The sequence below is a fragment of the Quercus lobata genome, chromosome 9 (genome assembly GCF_001633185.2).
Source record: "Quercus lobata isolate SW786 chromosome 9, ValleyOak3.0 Primary Assembly, whole genome shotgun sequence".
Taxonomy (NCBI): domain Eukaryota; kingdom Viridiplantae; phylum Streptophyta; class Magnoliopsida; order Fagales; family Fagaceae; genus Quercus; species Quercus lobata.
The window spans coordinates 51,725,948-51,745,152 of record NC_044912.1 but is presented as its reverse complement, the minus strand read 5'-3'; the positions used below and the strand labels follow the sequence as shown (position 1 = coordinate 51,745,152).

The following is a 19,205-nucleotide window of genomic DNA, read 5'->3' as shown; positions in this document are numbered from 1 at the left end:
GATCATTTGGTTACATGGATGAGAACTTGTCGTTGACTAACTATTTACACTTGAATTGAGTGGTAGTCAACTTGGGTACGTTTGAGTTGGGTGGACTCTTAGGTTTGGGTGTGCATTGGACAACCTTGATTTGGACTCGGGCAACAAGTTGCATATCGACAATTTTCTTCCATGTATATTTAACATGGGCTTAGGTAATTTATCACCCATGTCATCCGGAAAGACAAGGGTGCAAGACTTCCATGCTAAACATGATAATAATCAACATTTTTTTTTTCCTATTGTAGTTCTGTTAACTTCCTTCTATAGAGATCACCCTAGACTATATTCGAATTTTGAAGCAATATAGAACATGCTAAATGTGATGATTAAAACTTATAAGAAATTCAACCATCATTGATATGAGAGAATCCAAACAATTTGCAGCTAAATGCGCAAAAAAACTTTTGCTTTGATTGTTGAGACAAAACACCTAGATCAATATAGAAGGCTATCTAGGGCATTTTGTAGTGGTACTTTGGATTAAGTAATGTGTTTGAGTTTAGTGAGAAAGTGTAATTAAGTGTGTATATTTAGCAGTTAGTTTATTTCTCAATATATATATATATATATATATATATATAGAAGGCTAGCTGAAGGTCAAATTCTTGATCATAATTAACTCAACTAATTAGAGAGTTTGAAGCAAAGAGTTCAAAGGAGATGGAATATCCATGCTTCTAAAAATTTAAGGGCCACAACCTGTGGATATAATCTTGGTGGGATTTTTTATTTTTATTTTTAAAATTACTTTTTTTTCCTGCTACCAATAGAAGAAACATTTGACACCATTTAACACAGGCGTTAGCCCAAAATAAGGTCGTCTAATAACAGACAATATAGTTCAAAGTCACTAAATTAACTATAGATGCGGTGTCCTTGTTACATGAAACTGGCCAAAACTAGACTATAGAGGAGTTTAGCCAATGGAATTATACGGATCCTTGATGTGGTCGATGACTTAGTGTAAAAACCAATCATGGAAGCACATAATTTTTCTGGAGTCATTCATTGTCTAAAGTATCACAACTTTCTGTCATGTCTTATTATAAGCTTATTTCTACCAACTATTTTTACAAAAAATTCCGTTTGGATAATTTATCATAAAAATTGGTCCCATGTCTTGATTGAGTGTTCAGAGCCTACTTATTTCTTTATGAGATTTATTTATTTATTTATTTTTTTCTGGATATGATAAAACTTAAATCCATAATGCAAAAAATGTCTTCATTAATGGGTCTCAACTTAGTTTGAGAGAGAGAAAGATAGAGAGAGTTTTAAAAATATATTAAAAGATTCAAAATCACTTTCATTACCATGCCATTACATGGCAGAAAACACAAAGATAACACATTCCCACAACAGCTGAACCGTATGTAAGTGTCCTTATTTTATAAAAAGGATATATGGATATATATATTGGTTTTGATTTTATTATCTTACATAAAGACATGTATCAGATAGGACGAGGATATTATTTTAGTTATGGAGATTTGCCATTTGTCCCATCATTGGCTTTAGGAATGATGCTTTGCACCTTTGTGTTTTGACCCACTGGGGTTTGAGATACCTCAAGGACCAAAACCATATGGTCCATTAGGATTTGGTTTGCTAGGGTTTGGGGTTCCTCTAGAACTAGGATTGTCTCCTCTAGGACCAAAACCATTAGATCCCCTAGGATTAGGCCTTCTAGGATTAGGCCTACTAGGGCTTGGGATTCCTCCAAAACTAGGAATACCTCCTCCAGGGCCAAAGCCATATGACTTACCAAGACTAGGTCCTCCAAGATTAGGCCCACTAGGATTGGGATCACCAGGGTTTTGGGATTTCTTTAGAACCAGAAATGCCTCCTCTAGGACCAAAGACATACGATCCACCAGGACTAGGTCCACTAGGACTAGGTCCACTAGGATTGGGTTCTCCAGGATTAGGCCCACTAGGGTTGGGTCCACCAGGGTTTGGGATTCCTCTAGAACCAGGAATGCCTCCTCCAGGACCAAAGCCATACGATCTGCCAGGATTAGGTCCCCCAGGATTGGGTCCTTCAAGATTAGGCCCACCAAGGGTTGGGATTCCTCCAGAACCAGGATTACCTCCTCTAGGACCAAAGCCATACGATCTACTAGGATTAGGCCTGCCAGGATTGGGTCCTCCAAGACTAGGATTGCCTCCTCCAAGACCAAAGCCAAATGACCCGCCAGGATATGATCCACCAGGATTAGGTTCGCTAGGATTAGGGCCATTAGGATTAGGTCCTCCAGGATTAGGACCACCATGATTAGGACCACCAGGATTAGGTCCACTAGGATTAGGCCCAATAGGAATGAAAATACAACATGTGAATCCAAACCTCGGCGCATAGGAAGGGCATCCAACAAAAGGCCCACCCAAGAAATGCTGAGTTTGGCAGTTCTCATTTTTCAATGGCACTTCATTTCTTCCTTTAGTTCTTACAAGAAATGCTACGAGGAAGAAAATGAGAATAAACAATACTTTAGTGGTACTACTGCTCTCCATAGTAAGCTCTATTTTAGTCTCTGTGTTTTCGATGGAAGAGAATGTTGGGTTACACGTGTGAGTGAAGTTCCACATTGAATAAATATGAGAAGAATGAGTGGTTAATACAACATAATTGAGCACATACCTATTGGGCTTAGGCCTTTTGGGTTAAAGTGTGTCTCTATATGTTATATTAATTACTGAATGAAGCTCTCCAAAGTGTTTATTCCCTCGACAAGTGGTATTAGAGCCCATGGTGGTGTGTGGCAAAGGTAGTGAGGTGTTCATGGTCCCTACCCAGCGGGGATAGAGAAAGCCTAAATGGCCCACACATAAAGATCCTGGAGAAGAAAAAAGAAAAAAAGCCCAACAAAGGAATATTGCTAATGGTGTTAAATAATGGTGTGGTGCGAGGTTCCTATGGACATGGACGTACGGGGTTTCCATGGATGTGCGTGCGGGGTTGACACATGGTTCCCATAGATGGCGTATGAGAGACCCATGGATGACGCGCTGATGAAGTGAAAGCCATTAGGCAAGGGGGAGTGAGTAGGACTTATTCATGGCCCATAAAGAGGTCTTGAAACCCATAAAGAGGCAGACTCACACGTGAGGGGGAGATTTGTTAGATTACACATGTGAGTAAAGTCCCACATTGAATAAATATGAGAAGAATAAGTGGTTAATATAACATAATTGAACACATACCCATTGGGCTTAGGCCTTTTAGGTTAAACTGTGTCTCTATATGTTGTATTAATTGGGGCAACTTTTGAGACATGGTAAGGCAACGCAATTAAATGGTGTATGAATGAGGCCGCTTGGATTGTTGTTGATACAATTAGGTGGCCGGTGAAACATGGCGTTAATTTTGCATGGCCCATTATTTACTTAATTCGTTTTGATATTAGGTTATTCTGATGGCCACAAATGGTAATACTTGGTAACTTATTCGGCCTTATGACCCCATGTATTAAATGGCTCAACCTGTGAATTTTTTTTAAGCATTTCGTTTTAAGTGGGAATTCTGTGAAGGATCGGACTCTTTAAAAGTTTAGGGGATCAGTAGGTGGAGACAGAAGGTTAGCCATGGCCTCGCGGCAGATTATTAAGCCATGGTTTCGTCTGTGCAGAACTTCTGAACTCTGGAACATATTGGTTTCCTTGTTTTGCCAATAATTAATTGAAGGATGCGTGTGGGATATGTGAACTTGTGAAGCAAGCTGGCTTCGTTGTTGTTCAAACTCAATCTTATTCTAACTTTATCCGCCCTCATGAATGCCTTTTGATACATGCATGTACACCCAAAACATTCTCTAGAAATGAAGAAATAGAAACTAAAAAAAATAAAGAAAAAACAAACTACAATATAGTGTTATGGTAAACAGTCACAGATTAACTTCATCATATTATCACAAGCTGATGATATATAGAGGTCTATTATGCAAATCTCATCTTTTCTTAATCTTATGCAATCATAAGGCTAAACTTAGATGTCCATTATCTCATTTAGCACTTTTTGTTTTAGATAGCATCTGTAACTGATTGTAGAAATCATCAGATTTGTAATCTCTATACACGTACAGATATATATGGAAGAAGACGGGTCGGTAAATTTTCGCCACTTCCTCAATTTTAATCTTTTGCTTGGTGAAAGTGAAGAATTAAGAATAGAGCAAATATTAATTAGAGGTTGTGGATGAGCTCAGGACTAGTGGCAAGCAGCAGCTACAACACTTCTGATAATTTTGATATTAAATTTTTGGAAATTTTTATTTTTTATGAGCAATATTTTAGAGATTTGTTAAAGGTAAAAAGTTATTTTTTGTTTTTACTTTTTAGTTCTGGGAGGGTCATAGGTATTAGGCAAAATAAACCATTTTACTTTTTGGTTTCTTAGAACCAACTTCCAAATCTTGGGAGTGATTAAATATAATTATGTATATATCAATGGCTCAAACTAAAGTAGTTCTTGCCTTTGCTACTCTTGATTGATAAATAATCTATTTTTTTAAAGGAATTGATTGAGTATTAAGCTACAAATAATTTGATTGAAAATAGAAAAAAAGAAAATGAAAAGAAGTTGATTGTATTATTTATTAATTCTTTAAGTGTTGATTATTACACACATTGTGTACATAATGTGTATACCACTTTAGCTGAAATTGTGTTCTAAACATAATTTCATTTAACTTGTGAACTCATGTGTTCAAGATACAATTTATGATTTCAAAATTATAACTAAAATCAAGTTTTGAACTCCTAATTTCTAAAATTATGTGTACAAATGTGTGCAACAAGTTGTGTGCAAATTAACATTAACCTAATTCTTTTATATTCCCACATAAGTGCATGTTTTATAAATAATCTTCTCACATAATTGTACAAGAAGTCCAGTCTGCATACCGGTCAAAGTGGGAGCGAATTTCTCCATTGATTTTGATGGTATAAAAGCATAAATTAGGATGTTTTAGAGTTATCGGGATAACTTTACTCTAAAATTTATAAATTTCTGATTATTTATTTTAAAATGAATATATTAAATTTTGTCACGCATAATTTGTATAGATACTAAGTAAAAGGGAGATAGTCAATGTTTTAGAACTCCATTATGGATGTAATAGTAAGAAATATAGGCGATCCTAATTCCAAATATCGATAGTTGGCTATATATGCTTTGAGCTACATTATGACATAAATGGTCCATTGCGTTATTGTGTATGGAAGAGGTAACAAAAGCTAAGCACATTTATTTCTGGTTTTGGATAAGTAAAGCAGATTTATTTCAGCACATATGTATCATTACATATCAGTACTAGCCACATGTATAGACTGAGATGACTGAACAAACACAAAGGTTCATTCTTTATTAATTCACTATTATAAACACACCCTTATGACCGAGATGACTGACCAAACACACAGGTTCATTCTTTATTTACTACTACAAACACACCCCTATGACATGCTTGCTCCATTTGGTCGATCAATTAAGGAGATATGCCATGGCCTCCATTACTAATAACTGGACCAACGCCAGGACCAGGACCAAAAAGAGGAAAGCCTCCAAGGGGAAAGCCTCCATAACCAGGGAAATTGAACACAGATCTCGAGAAAGGAGCATAGCCAAATGGCCAACCAAAGCCTAAATAGTTCCAGATAGTCCTTCAGCACCAATGACAATTGCCATAACAAATAAACTGAAAACCAGCAATGCCTTAGTAGTTTTCTCCATTATATCTTTATCCTTTTGTCTTTGTGTTTAATGTGGAGAGAATTGCTTCATGGCCACCCGAATTTATAGTGCAAGTCGTGACAACGAGACAATGAGAGTTCCTTAAGTTACTTGCATATATGGTTTGTGAATGAAAATGGCTTATGCATGGGAGGCTTGGTTGTTCTAGGAAAAAAATAATGGGCGGCCCATCGTAATATTTAATTGATAAATTAAATTTGATTGGGCTATAATTTCTTTAACCGTTTTGGTCGCAGGTTCTGAATTTCGATAGTGAAGTGGACTAAATGTTCACTACTTTTAGAGTATAGCCACCTGATTAATACTCTTCTCTTAATTACTTGAATGATGGATCTCATCGTCACCAATTAAATTTATATTAGAATTTACAATTTATGTGAGTTGAAAAAGAATCATGTCACTGCACTTTGGAAGAATTGAATAATTTTCTCCAAAAATAGTTATAATTAGTGTCTTTATTAATCACATCATGACCCCATGATTAATGCATCAGGCTGCGAATTCATTTTGAAGCATAAATTACCATTTAAGTGGAATAATTTGATGGATTAGAGTATAAGTAAAGGGGTTAATTAGGTGTAGGAAACATGATCTCTGAATTTCAAGTGAAATGAGAATATTCAATTCACTATTAAGATTTTAGTTCTTAGGTTTATTTATTTTTAGAAACTAGTTCTTGGGTTTGATTTACAAATTTTACATCACATTCAATACCTTTAAATTTATAAAATTTAATATGAATTATAAATCAATCAATTTTAAATAGAGAATATTCTAATAAAAAAAAAACAGTCATACAAGCATATGTAGGAATACACGTCATAAATATGAGAGTTAGAGTGATATAGGCAAAATGACCTATTTAACCAAGTTTTTACGGTAAGATCGAAATCGGATTACAAATAAAATTTGTATCAGAAATCATAATTTCAAGGCCAATAAAAGCAAAAATTTTACATAATTAATTACAGAAAAGCAAGAAGCTATATTGGATGGTTGATTTAATATTTCTTTGGGGGTTATATAGAGCCTAGTTTGTATTTGATTCAGATTATGATTTGACCACATAAGATATAGAAGTGTTATAGTTTTTAGTCCATTGTGGATCCACTATATATGTGGGATATAAATACTGTTGCTTCAAATTAGGGTTGGTCATTTTGTTTTAGAGAGAAAAAAAATGTATTACTGCATCTTATATATTTTTCCCTAAAAGTAGTGAAATAATTGCAACTTTGTAGATGTAGACAAGTTTCTGAATGTAATTAATTTCTTGTTTTGTGTGATTGCCTTTACGTGTGTTGTTATTTTTCTTTATGTTTTCTGCCTCTTTCAAATCTAGGAATTTATGTAAATCCCTAAAATTTTCATCTTTTAAGAAAGGAAAGAAAAATGCAGCATTATTCTTTTGCTTTCATGTTTTGTTCATCTTCAAGTTCATGGTGATAATTTAGACCAATCTTGAGTTACGTCGCAGACCAATTAAGCTTTTTCTCATTATTATTATTATTATATAAAGAAAAACTAAGTAGTATTTAATTATATATGTAACCTAACAACTTGAATATGATGGTCCAATGAGAATTATGGTGTTTGAATCTTGCATGGGCCATGATTACTTCTATTGTTTTTTGTGATAGGTTGCACGTCTGATGAAAGTAGATGATTTAGTAAAATTATCCGTGGCTTCATGACTCAAAAGTTTCCAAGGATTTAACCATGGGTCCACATGACATTAATTTGCTCTTAGAATGGGATGTTCTTTTTCCTCAAAAAAAGAAAAAAAAAAAAAAGAATGGGATGTTCTTATTTATTTTATTAGAATGGGATGTTCTGATTGTTTTTACGTGAAAAAATAAAAATTTTGAAAATTCTGGGAAGAAATTAATGCACCAAAATATATGCATGTATATTTTGGTAGAGTACGTATCTCAAAGCAGAGGTGCATTAAAAACACATGTTTGTTAGATCCGGTGCTATGGTTTTAGAAGTCATTTGTATGGTTTATAGCAAGAAATCCAAAATTAAAGTCTCCTTTAGCCTTAGGGTTGTAATTTTTAAAACTTGTGGAGTTCACTTTAAACATAATTAGTAATAAATGTTGTTGAAATTTTCCATGAAACAATCCTTGGGTATGAACCCCGTTCAATCAGAAGGGACCCCGAGTATTTGAGGGTTATGTGAGCATATATACCAATGGACGTGTTATAAAACATAAAACCTCATGGTTTATTAGTTTAGAGATTTTAAATGAGAGATAATGGTTCATAGTGTTCTTACAATCTTACTAAAATATAAGAAGAAGATATTAAAAAGAAATTAAATTAATTGGGAGAGAAAGAAAATAAATTATTAATGTGATTCATTTTGACACTTTAGTACTTTACAGTTATAAGATAAAATCTTATACATTTTCGCAGTAAAGAAGCCATGATTTTAATTTTGGGGGCACTATTAAAAGACAAACATAAAAGCAAAGTTAATACCAAATAAAACTAATTGACATTAACAAAAAAAATGACAATTATATAATAATGTATATGTCAATGAACAATTTATTTTTCATATGGCTAATAAGAATAAATTTATAAGATTAATGTACGTAAATTCAAGTATGTAGTTTAATTACTCAATATAAATTGAAAAAAAAGAAAGTAAAAAGGATAAAAAGTACAGCAATATTCCTCGAAAATTGTATATCACCTCATTTCCTTATTTACTTTAATTAAATAAAATGTAAACTTCAACTTTCTTTCACTATTCTTCTTAATATTTAAATTTTGAGTTTTCAACAAAAACCTAGAGTTCATTAAGTAAAAGTCCAAAGAATGTGAAAAAAAATCAGTGGAGGGATAGAGGCAATAGGAGACAGTGTCGTGTGTGAGTGTTTTTTAAAAAGTTATTTTAAGTTTAAAATATTGGTCCACTACTTTGAGTCTTTGTGTTAACTGAGAAAGATAATTTTTATATTTGAGAAAGATGAATTTAGATTTAGATTTAAAAATTGTCACGGTATAAGAAAGTTGAATTTCAATTTCAATTTTCATTAAAGAGGTGAGTCTTCTAATCCTTTATCCAAACATAATGCCATGATTCTCCCATTATATTTGTTTGTTTATTTGGTTTTTTTTTTAAAATTTTTTTATTTTTAAAATTTAAATAATATATCTTGTTCTCCCTACTTAAAATATGACCGGTGAAATTCGTGATAAAGCTTGGTGTTGGAAAGCTGCAAGATCTAAAGACCTTATTACCATCCAAAGTAAGCTGCTATTGATAAAGATTGGTGAAATGGATAAATCTTCTAGGACCTTATTTGCATCAAGTTCCTTTTCATGTTCTTGCTTGGGACAAGCCTAGATTTAGAACCGCCTAGTAGTTTGATGATGGAAGATTATTTTGTTTCTTAGAGCTGTACCAAGGTATACTTCTATAAGTTGGATGGCAATGGAGAATAGATTATCTACTAAAGAGAGATTGGCTAAATGAGGAATTGGGCGCAGGACTTGTTATGTGTGCTTTGTATCTCCTGTTCTGAGAGATCACCTATTCTTCAAGTGCTCTTTTACTCAAAGAATTTGGAAGAGAAATTAGTGATCCCTTATTATTAGTTTGTTCCTATCATTAGTTCTGAGCTCGGTTGAATTAGAATTGTGTTTGGAGTTAGTTTGTTTAACTGTCTTGCTATCCTGGTATAGTCTAGGTTTTGCCCTTGACTATATGTCAAGAGTAGTGTTTATTACACACAAACTATTACACACTTATTTTTTTGGATTGAAATTGTGAGTTGAAGACATAATTTTAGTTTTTAAAATTGTGTTTTCAACTCACGATTTTAGTTCAAAAAATGTGTGTAATAGTATATATAGAGCTGCATTGTGACTGGAATGACCCCTTGCATCAGGGTCCTAATTAATTGTGTGTCTGTGTGGAAGAGGTAGCATATAGCTAAGAAACATTTATTTCAGTAAGTATGTCTCATTACATATCAGTAGACGGAGATGCCTGAACAACTACAAATGGGGCACTGCCTATTCAAGACTCATTTATTATTTAGTATTATATAACCACACCCTTATTCTGTTAGGCACCTTAGAAACATGCTAGCTCCATTTGGTCATGGAGATATGCGGCCAGCTCCAATATGAGCAGCATTAGGAATGTCCCCATACACGTCTTTGCCTTCTGCCATTTCTTTGAAATCGGTATGAGCTTGAGGGGGTCTCCAATACCACCACCAACATGACCATCACCAGGACCAGAACCAGAACCAGAACCTGCAGAACCAGAACCAAAACCAAAACCAGGAAAGCCTTTAAAACCAGGACATAAGCAAAATGGCCAGAGAGTCTGGGGCTCATAGACCTGATCATCTTTCTTTGGCACATCTCTTCCTCCTTCAGCACCAATGAGAAATGCCATAAGAAATAGAGTGAAAACGAGCACTGCCTTAGTAGTTTTCTCCATTATATTTTTATCTTTTGTATTTGCTTTTAGTATGGAAAGAATTGCTTCACGGTCACCCAAATTTATAGTGCAACTTGTGAAAATGTAAGGTACTTACGTAACTTTTTTTGGGAATGAATAATCAATAAGATGGCCCATGGTAATATAGGTGATAAATCAATTTTGCATGGACCATAATTTCTTTAATATTTCGGGTATTTGCTCTGAATCTTCTGATTGTCACAAATGAGAATAATTAGTGTATTTATTTATGGCATCAGGCCCCCATGAAGTTAATGACTCGGGTTGAGAATTCATTTTAAAGAACAATCTGATGCATCAGAGCATAAGTAGAGAGGTTGAGTAGGTGGAGCTGTAAAAGTTTAGCTGCTGTGTCATGCATAAAGATACTATATATGCGTACTACCCATATAATATATAGTATTTAGAAAATATAAAATAAAAAGTAATGAAAATTACATTTTGGTCCTGTAAGATTTATTTTTGTTATTTTGGTATTGTAAGATCACATATGATGTCACAATTAGCCTTTCCTTCAATTGCGTTAAAAAAATTACCGTGGGCGAAATGTAAAATTCCATGATTAAAATGACAAACAACAAATTAAAATTTATAAGATGAAAATGACAATGGGCCAAATTTAAGAGGTGTAAATTTTAATTTTGTTTTTTTAGAAGAAATTTAAACAGCTTTTTACTATTAATTTTTTTTTTAATAGTTAGTTATGAACAAAAGGATTAATATTACAAATGAAATTTTAATACCGGACTAAAATTACAAAATGAAATTTTCAATACCAAAATGACAATTGACTAAACTTGAAAGGTATAATTTGAATTTTTGCCAAAGAAAGAGAGAAAAAGAAATTGTATATATATATACACAGTTACACACACTTTTCATAAATAGAATAGAAAAGAAAATTATAGCAATATCATTCTTTTCTTTTCATGTTTTATTATTGGTTGTTCTTGAAGTCCACGGTGAACTCAGCCCTCATTAGAGCTCAACTGACCCGAGTTATATTCAAGCTCTTGATACAGGTTGGTTCGACAAATCTTTGAGTTAGGGCAGAGACCAACTAATATTTTTGTCATCACTATTATTTTTTTTCTAAAGAAAAACTCAGCGTTATCAACTTGAATATAGAACTTGCCCCCTTACCCCACCCAAAACTTCCCCTACCTTTCTTGTTATCTATTTTTTTTAAAAAATAGCAATTAAGATATGGAATTTTTTTATATATGGATATTTCTAATTCTCTCAAATAGTCTACAATTTTTCTCCTTAGCCATGTCTAGCTTGGGATTATAAAATGATATATTATTAGAACATCCTATTACCGATCTACAAATTAAATTTTATTTTTTGTTGTTTTTCTTTTCTTTCTTTTTTTAATAGTTTGTTTTTGGCAATATCCATCTTCTGAATAGTTGGAAATGAAATTTAAAGTAAAAGAATAATCATTGATACTTTAATTTAAGTTAATTTAAAAATTAAAAATATTGTACAGTCTTTTTAGAAATCAAGGCATATAGAGAACATTTTAAAATTTCAAGGGTATTATCATATATATGAAATTTATAATTTAATTTATTTTTAATTTACTGTAATCAATGACTTGTAATGAATATCTTAGAAAAATTCTGGTGCCACAAATTAGTGCACAAATCGCTTATGTGGTGAGTTGTGGTTGGTGGAAGGGTGACCCACCATCACTCCTCCACCAACCACAATTTGTCACATGGACAAGTTGTGGAAAAAGTTGTGCAATAGTTTGTGGCACCAGAACTTCTCAATATCTTATATATATTTTTTTTAGAGAATTTCAACTTATAATGTCTGCTCCTGATAATAGCTTTTATATTTAAGTTAATCTTTTTAACTATATCTAATAATGACTAAATATTAATTATTTTGATTTATGTAATTTAATTGTTTGAAATATATACTTATGGTGACCTTAGAGTAAAAGTATTTTAAGGATAACAATAGTAATACTGATTTTCAACTCTAATAACACAAACCACAAAAAATAAATTGAAATCAAATACGAAAAAAAAAAAATTACACACACACATATACTAGATTCATTACATGTGCTTTGCGCATGCAATAATACATTTTTATTTAATTATTTGTTTTTTTGGTTTAGTGTTATAATGTTTAAAAGTGCTATATAATCCATGGTTTTTTTTTTTTTAAAGAAAGAGGTAAGATAATGTGGAATAATGTTTAAAAATGAGATAGTGAGTGTCCTAAGTTTTAGGCTGAATGTAGAAGATATATAAAGTAAAAATCTTAAAACTTAGGAATAATAAATTACTTTTTTAACTGTTTGTGTTTTTTAATTTACAATTATTTAACTAAAAAACAGGGGTATTCTAGTGAATTTAAGAATTTGTATAAGAGTATTTTAGTACACAAAATGTTGAAAACCAAATAGGGAATCCTATTATTAATAGTGTGTGTATGTGTATATATATATATATATATTATATTGATTAAATTTTTGGCTTGATTAATTCATTTTACTTATATTAATGTAAAACTTTGGAATTATTTTTTGCTCAATCTTTTTATTTTAATATTGCTTCCTTTGAACTAAAATTCTTTCTTCACCACTCACTGGCTAGATATAGATAATTGGGCAGGACTTGCCATATGGCTATGTAGTTCTCCTTATGAGAATAGAGATCAACTATTCTTCAAGCACTCTTTTCCTTAGAATTTGGAGAGTAGGTAGAGAAATGTGCTATAAGAGCATTTTCAGCAGCTTCTTCAAACTTTTATACCATTTGGAAAGTGAATAGATACATTTTTCTTTACTTACTTACTTTTTCAAATACATTTTCTAATAGACTCTCTATCTTTTCTCTACCTCATTTAAATATTTTTTCTTCATTATTTCTTCATTTTTTTTAATCTTTCTTTATTCATTCCCAACTACATTTTCTAAGTCACTCAATGGGTAAAAATTTTAAAATTGTGGGTGGTTTTTTTTTCAATGGATCTCTTGAAGCACTTGAGATAACAATACTGAGTTGTTAGTTTTTATTTATTTATTATTATTCATTAATATTTGCCAATTTTTTTTTTTAAATTTTTCTAAAATAAAAAAAATGCTACGTTCTTAATATTTTCACAATAAATCACATGTGTTAAGTTGTTATTCGTTCTAATTTGAATCCATAATTTAAATTATTTTTTGCCTATTCATAACAATTAATAACAACTTACCACTTAAAATTTGTTGTGAAAATACTGTGGATATATCATTTAAAAAATATATATATATATATATATATATATTTATATATATCATTAACCCAATATTGAACATTAGCGGAAAAGTTGAACAGCAGAGGATACATAACTCATACTCATAATCAGGGGCGGAGCCACGTAGTGGCTTGGGGGGGCCGTGGCCCCTGCAAAAAAAAATTTTTTCCCATTAGACTATGAAGAAAAAATAATTAGTCCCCCCCAACCTTAGACAGCCGGCCCCCCCTACCAATTTCTCACCCATTCTCCCAGGCCTCAATCAAAAATTAGAACACCTCAAATTAAAAAAAAAAAAAAATTATCTGTTCTACTTTCAAGCACAAAAAAAAAAAAAAAAAAAAAGCCCAAAAAAAATTGAACTAAAATCTGAAAAAAAAAAAAAATTTACAGAGAAGCCCACGGCAAGCTAAGCCCACGGTGAGCCCAGTAGCTCGCTCACGGCAAGCCCACGCATTCTCAACCGAAAAAATAAAAAAATAAAAAAAAATAAAAAAAAATAAAATTACAGAGAATCAGAAAATGAAAATCCACCCATCACGTCCCTGCCAGAGAAATCAAATCGGTGGCAGAGAATGCATACCCCAATGCCCGATATTGCCTATACAGAGCAAATCAAACTCAACAGCAAATCAAACTCAACAGCAAACCAAACACTCAGAGAACACAGAAAGAAACACAGAGAACACATAGAGACAGAGGTTTTTATCTTAAAAAAAAAAAAATCTCCAATACACAAATAAAAACCAAACCCCAGCAAACCCACGGTCACGTCGCCGCGACGCCGCAGCTCGCTCGTCGTCGCCGTCGTCGCTCGCCCCTCATCGCAGATCGGAGATCGGCCTCTGCTCCGGTGCTCCCTCCGGCCCTCCCTCAAGGTATTTCTCTCTTTTTCTCTCTTTGTTTATCTCACTATCACTAAAATGAAAAATGAAACGAAATTTTTGTAGATCGTCGGCGCCAGACGGTAGATCGGTCATCACTCATCGGAGATCTGCCGTTGACTCGTTGCTTCCTCCGCTCCGGCTCCGGCTCCGGCAGTCCGGCCCTCCCTCAAGGTTTTTCTCTCTGACTCTCTCTCTCTCTCTCTCTCTCTCTCTATCTCACTGAATGACCGAATGGCTTAGTGGAAATGAAATCTGCCTGAGCCCTGAGTCCTTTTATTCTTTTAACTTTAATAGCAAACGTTAAGTCATTCATTGGTTGATCTTTACCTTTTTTATTTTTCTGTTTGTCTTTATCTTATTCATTGGTTGATCTTTACCTTTTTTGTTTTTTTTCTCTTTGTCTTTATCTTATCCGGTTATCCCTTTTCATTGGTCAATGGTCAGTGTGTTGGTTTTTAGTGTAAACCAACATTATTAAATAAGAATTAATATTTATTCAACAGCTAATAATTAAATTATTGCTATCATTTATTGTAATTTTTTAAGAATTATTTAATTGTTCAAAAGTTAATTGTTTAATTGTTTAATAATTTAAGCTATATAATTAAATTAACCAATACATTATAAAAGATAAATTAATTAAATTATTTGAGGGGTTATTATTAATTAAAGTTGTATTAAAAATGGGTTAACTGTTTAAATTATAGTGAAAATTTTGTTTTTTTCTTTGAGTATGAATAACATTCATATAACTAAGCAAAAATTTCTAATTAAAATTTTATTTTTTAAAATTCTTTTCAGGTTAATTGAGTCATATTCTTGAAGCTAAAAGAATTATGAACAAACGAAAAACAATTGATGCATTCTTTAAGAAAAAAGATGTTAGCAATTCAGAAATTAGGACACCTGTGGCTATAGAAACAAATGTTAATACTTCGATGCCTGATGAACACCCCTCCAAATGTCCAAACCTTCAATCTGAAGAGATAGATCGTGATCCAGGAACACGTAAACAAATATGTGAATTTCCTATCAATAAACAAGATAAAATCCGACGAGCTTATCTCATAGAGGGTCCATACCAACCTGAAAATATAGTCTGTCCATACAATGATGATACTCATCGTCGTCGATTTAAACCTTCATGGTTTGATTCACATAAGACTTGGTTGGAATACTCACCTACAACGGATGCATTATATTGTCTACCTTGCTACCTTTTTAGTAAGAAACCAATAGGTCGTCCCGGATCAGATGTATTCATTTCAACAGGTTTTAATAATTGGAAAAAGGTGAAAGATGGAATGAATTGTCCTTTAATTCGTCATGAAGGGAAAGAACCAAACTCTCCACATAAAATTGCTGTGAAATGTTGCGAGGATTTACAGAATTATTCACGACATATTGACAAGCTAATTGAGAAACAAACGTCAAAAGAATTAGAGAATAATCGGTTGCGGCTCAAAACCTCAATAGAGTGTGCTCGATGGCTAGCATTCCAAGCTTGTGCTTTTAGAGGTCATGATGAAAGCCTTGATTCAAAAAATAGAGGCAATTTCATTGAATTGATAAAATTCACATCAACTTTCAATGACAAAGTAGCTAGTGTTGTCTTGGAAAATGCTCCTGGAAATGCCAAATATACATCACCCACAATTTAAAAGGAGATTTTGCATATTCTTGCTAATAATGTGCGAAATGCTATTCGTGAAGAAATTGGAGATGCAAAATTCTGCATTCTTGTAGATGAAACTCGGGATGAGTCGAAGAGAGAGCAAATGGCCATCATTTTGAGATTTGTTGATAAAGAAGGTTTTATTAAAGAGCGTTTTTTTCATGTTGTGCATGTTAGAGACACTACTGCATTGACTCTAAAGAATGAGATATGTGCTGTCCTTTCTCGTTATAACCTCCACATTGAAAATATTCGAGGTCAAGGATATGATGGGGCTAGTAACATGCGTGGTGAATGGAATGGATTACAAGCTCTTTTTCTTAAAGATTGCCCATATGCTTATTATGTACATTGTATGGCTCATAGGTTGCAATTAGCTCTAGTTACAGCATCTAGAGAAGTAAAAGATGTTCATCAATTCTTTGATCATTTGGTCAATATTATCAATATTGTTGTTGGTTCTAGTAAGCGTAATGATGAATTGCAACATGCTCAAGCAGAACAAGTTGAGAATATGATTGCTTCTAATGAAATTGAGACTGGAAGAGGTGCAAACCAGATTGGTACTTTGCAACGAGCTGGAGATACTAGGTGGGGATCTCATTTTCAATCTATTTGTAGTTTGATTAAAATGTTTGATGCTACTTGCAAAGTTATCAACATTATTTCTGAGGAAGGGGCTAATTATAAACAACGCGGTGATGTCGAGGGAGCTTATCAGGTATTAACATCATTTGAATTTATTTTAATCTTGCATTTGATGAAAGAGATAATGGGAATTACTAATGTTCTTTGTCAAGCTTTGCAACAACAATCTCAAGACCTTTTAAATGCCATGCATTTAGTTTCAACTACAAAATCACTTATTCAAAAGTTGAGAGATGATGGATGGGAGCCTTTACTTGCTAGTGTTATATCATTTTGTGAGCAACATGAAATTGATATTCCTGATATGAATGCTCGTTACACTAAAGGTCGAGGTAGATATCGTCGTCAAGATGACGATTTAACAATGGAACATCATTTTAGAATTGGCATATTTACAGTTACAATAGACTTTCAATTGCAAGAATTGAAAAGTAGATTTTGTGAGCTAACAACGGAACTTGTCATTCTTAGTTCAGCTTTAAATCCCAAGGATGCTTTTAGATTATTCAAGATTGTTGATATATGCAATTTGGTTAAGAAATATTATCCTCAAGATTTCACTGAACATGAACAAGAACTTTTGGAGTCTCAATTGCGACATTATGAGCTTGATGTGATAAAACATCCAGATTTTCAGAATATGAGTACAATTTCCGAACTATGTAGGGGATTAAAAATTTCAGGAAAGTCTAAAATATATTTTTTGATTGATAGACTTATTCGTCTTGTGTTGACCCTTCCAGTTTCTACAGCAACTACAGAATGAGCTTTCTCAGCTATGAAGTTGTTAAAAACAAGACTTTGCAATAGAATGGAGGATGAGTTTTTGGCAGATAATATGATAATTTATATAGAGAAGGAAATTGCAGGGAATTTCACTATTGAGATGATAATGGATGAATTTTATTCCATGAAAAATCGTCGTCAGGCATGATTTGATTCGGTTGATGACCCGACCTGACCCGAATAATGGGAGATTTACTGAGGCTTAGTCCATGGAGCGGAGGCTTGGGCCGACAAAAAATTTTTGGCCCATTTTGTAACCCATTGTAAATCCTGTGCGCAGGATATAAAAGCTGTTTTTTTTGGTGATTAGGGTTTTGTCTTATTGTTGTTTTTGAGAAAGAAAAACACTGTAGCCGCACATTGTAATTTTCTTTGATAATAGTGAAATCCCTGCAACTCCGTGGACGTAGGCAAATTGCCGAACCACGTAAATACTGTCTTGTGCATGTGATTGTTTTACTTTTGGCGTTTTGTTTTCTCTATTTTTTTGTTTATCACAGGTTTGAAATTTCGGTTGAATTCCCAACATGTTCAAGTATATAATAATATATGAAAGTTGATAATTTTGTATCCAATAGACTTAAAAATTATATTTGGCATATTTCTGTTACAACCCGGCCCTCCCAAGTCTGTATTCCTGACTACGCCCCTGCTCATAATCCCGACCTCTTGAAATTTTTCGTAGTAGTATACACGGTAGGGAGCTTTTCATAGAGCAAATGGGCGCGCCTGGCTCTCCCAAATTCTTTTAGAAAATTGGGTTGTAATGTATTTAAAAAGTTATCGTTTTTGTTGATGGTATTTTGTTAATAGTTTAATACTAAAAGAATGTTATTTCAAATATTCAAAAAAAAAAAAAATTGTTTATACTTGGCCCCTTTAGATTGAGCTCCTGAGTCCGTCCCTGCCATAGGTGCATACAAAAGCATTTTTGTTACGGTTCTTATGTTTTAGAAGCTATATATTATGTTGCTTTATCACAAGAAAGCCAAAATTTAATTAAGAACCCTTTAGCTTTAGCGTTGTAATTTTTAACATTTTCGGAGTTCACTTTAAACATATATAGTAAGTAATAGATCGACTGGTCAAATTTAGACAGCCTTGGGTGAGGCCTTGAGTATACGTATTTGAGGATTATGTGAGCAAATATCCGTATGGAGGTGTAATGGACCATAAAACTTCATGATTTTTTAGTGTAGAGATTTTGTTACATTTTATATTGAGAGCTAATGGCTCATTTCGTTCTTACTAAAATCTAATGAAAAAGACATTAAGAATAAATAAAAATTAATTGAGAGAGAGAAAGAAAATAAAGAATTAATATGATTATTAACCTGGATAGTTTATGTGATAGTGCAGCCCACAATAATTTTGGATTTGTTGGGTCTGGATCCCCAACTAATTTGTATGCTACTTAAGGGTATGGTGGTGATAAACGGTTGTGGGCCGCATACAAATTAATTGGGGGGTGATAAACAATTGTAAGGTGGTTTGTTGCTAAAAGTTTGACTACTCAAGGAGGATTTTAGATAGCTGAGGTATCCCTTAGGCGTCTTGAGCTAGGTCACCTTCCTTAAATATTAGTTGATGTTTCTCTCCGTTTCTCTTGTGTTTCTCTCCCTTGAAAATGTTTCAACCCCTATTCACCGGCCCCTTCCTTCTTTTT

General features: G+C 33.0%; 2 protein-coding genes across 2 annotated transcripts; one reads left to right on the top strand and one right to left on the bottom strand.

Annotated features, from left to right (window-relative positions):
* Positions 1-1,848: 1,848 nt before the first annotated feature.
* On the bottom strand, positions 1,849-2,556 carry LOC115961980 (translation initiation factor IF-2-like). Its single transcript, XM_031080861.1, has one exon. It carries the CDS (start codon positions 2,554-2,556, stop codon positions 1,849-1,851), a length of 708 nt encoding a protein of 235 aa, XP_030936721.1.
* A 12,812-nt stretch (positions 2,557-15,368) lies between these two features.
* Positions 15,369-17,519, top strand: LOC115961979 (zinc finger MYM-type protein 1-like). The gene is made up of 2 exons (XM_031080860.1): positions 15,369-16,028; positions 16,200-17,519. The coding sequence occupies exons 1-2, from the start codon at positions 15,369-15,371 to the stop codon at positions 17,517-17,519; spliced, it is 1,980 nt and encodes a 659-aa protein (XP_030936720.1).
* Positions 17,520-19,205: the final 1,686 nt, after the last annotated feature.

Excerpts from the sequence above, each read along its gene's own strand:
- LOC115961979 (XM_031080860.1), top strand. The coding sequence starts at position 15,369 with ATGCCTGATGAACACCCCTCCAAATGTCCAAACCTTCAATCTGAAGAG. Across the intron at positions 16,029-16,199 it reads CATCAACTTTCAATGACAAA|AGAGAGCAAATGGCCATCAT; the intron begins GTAGCTAGTGTT and ends GATGAGTCGAAG.
- LOC115961980 (XM_031080861.1), bottom strand. The coding sequence starts at position 2,556 with ATGGAGAGCAGTAGTACCACTAAAGTATTGTTTATTCTCATTTTCTTC.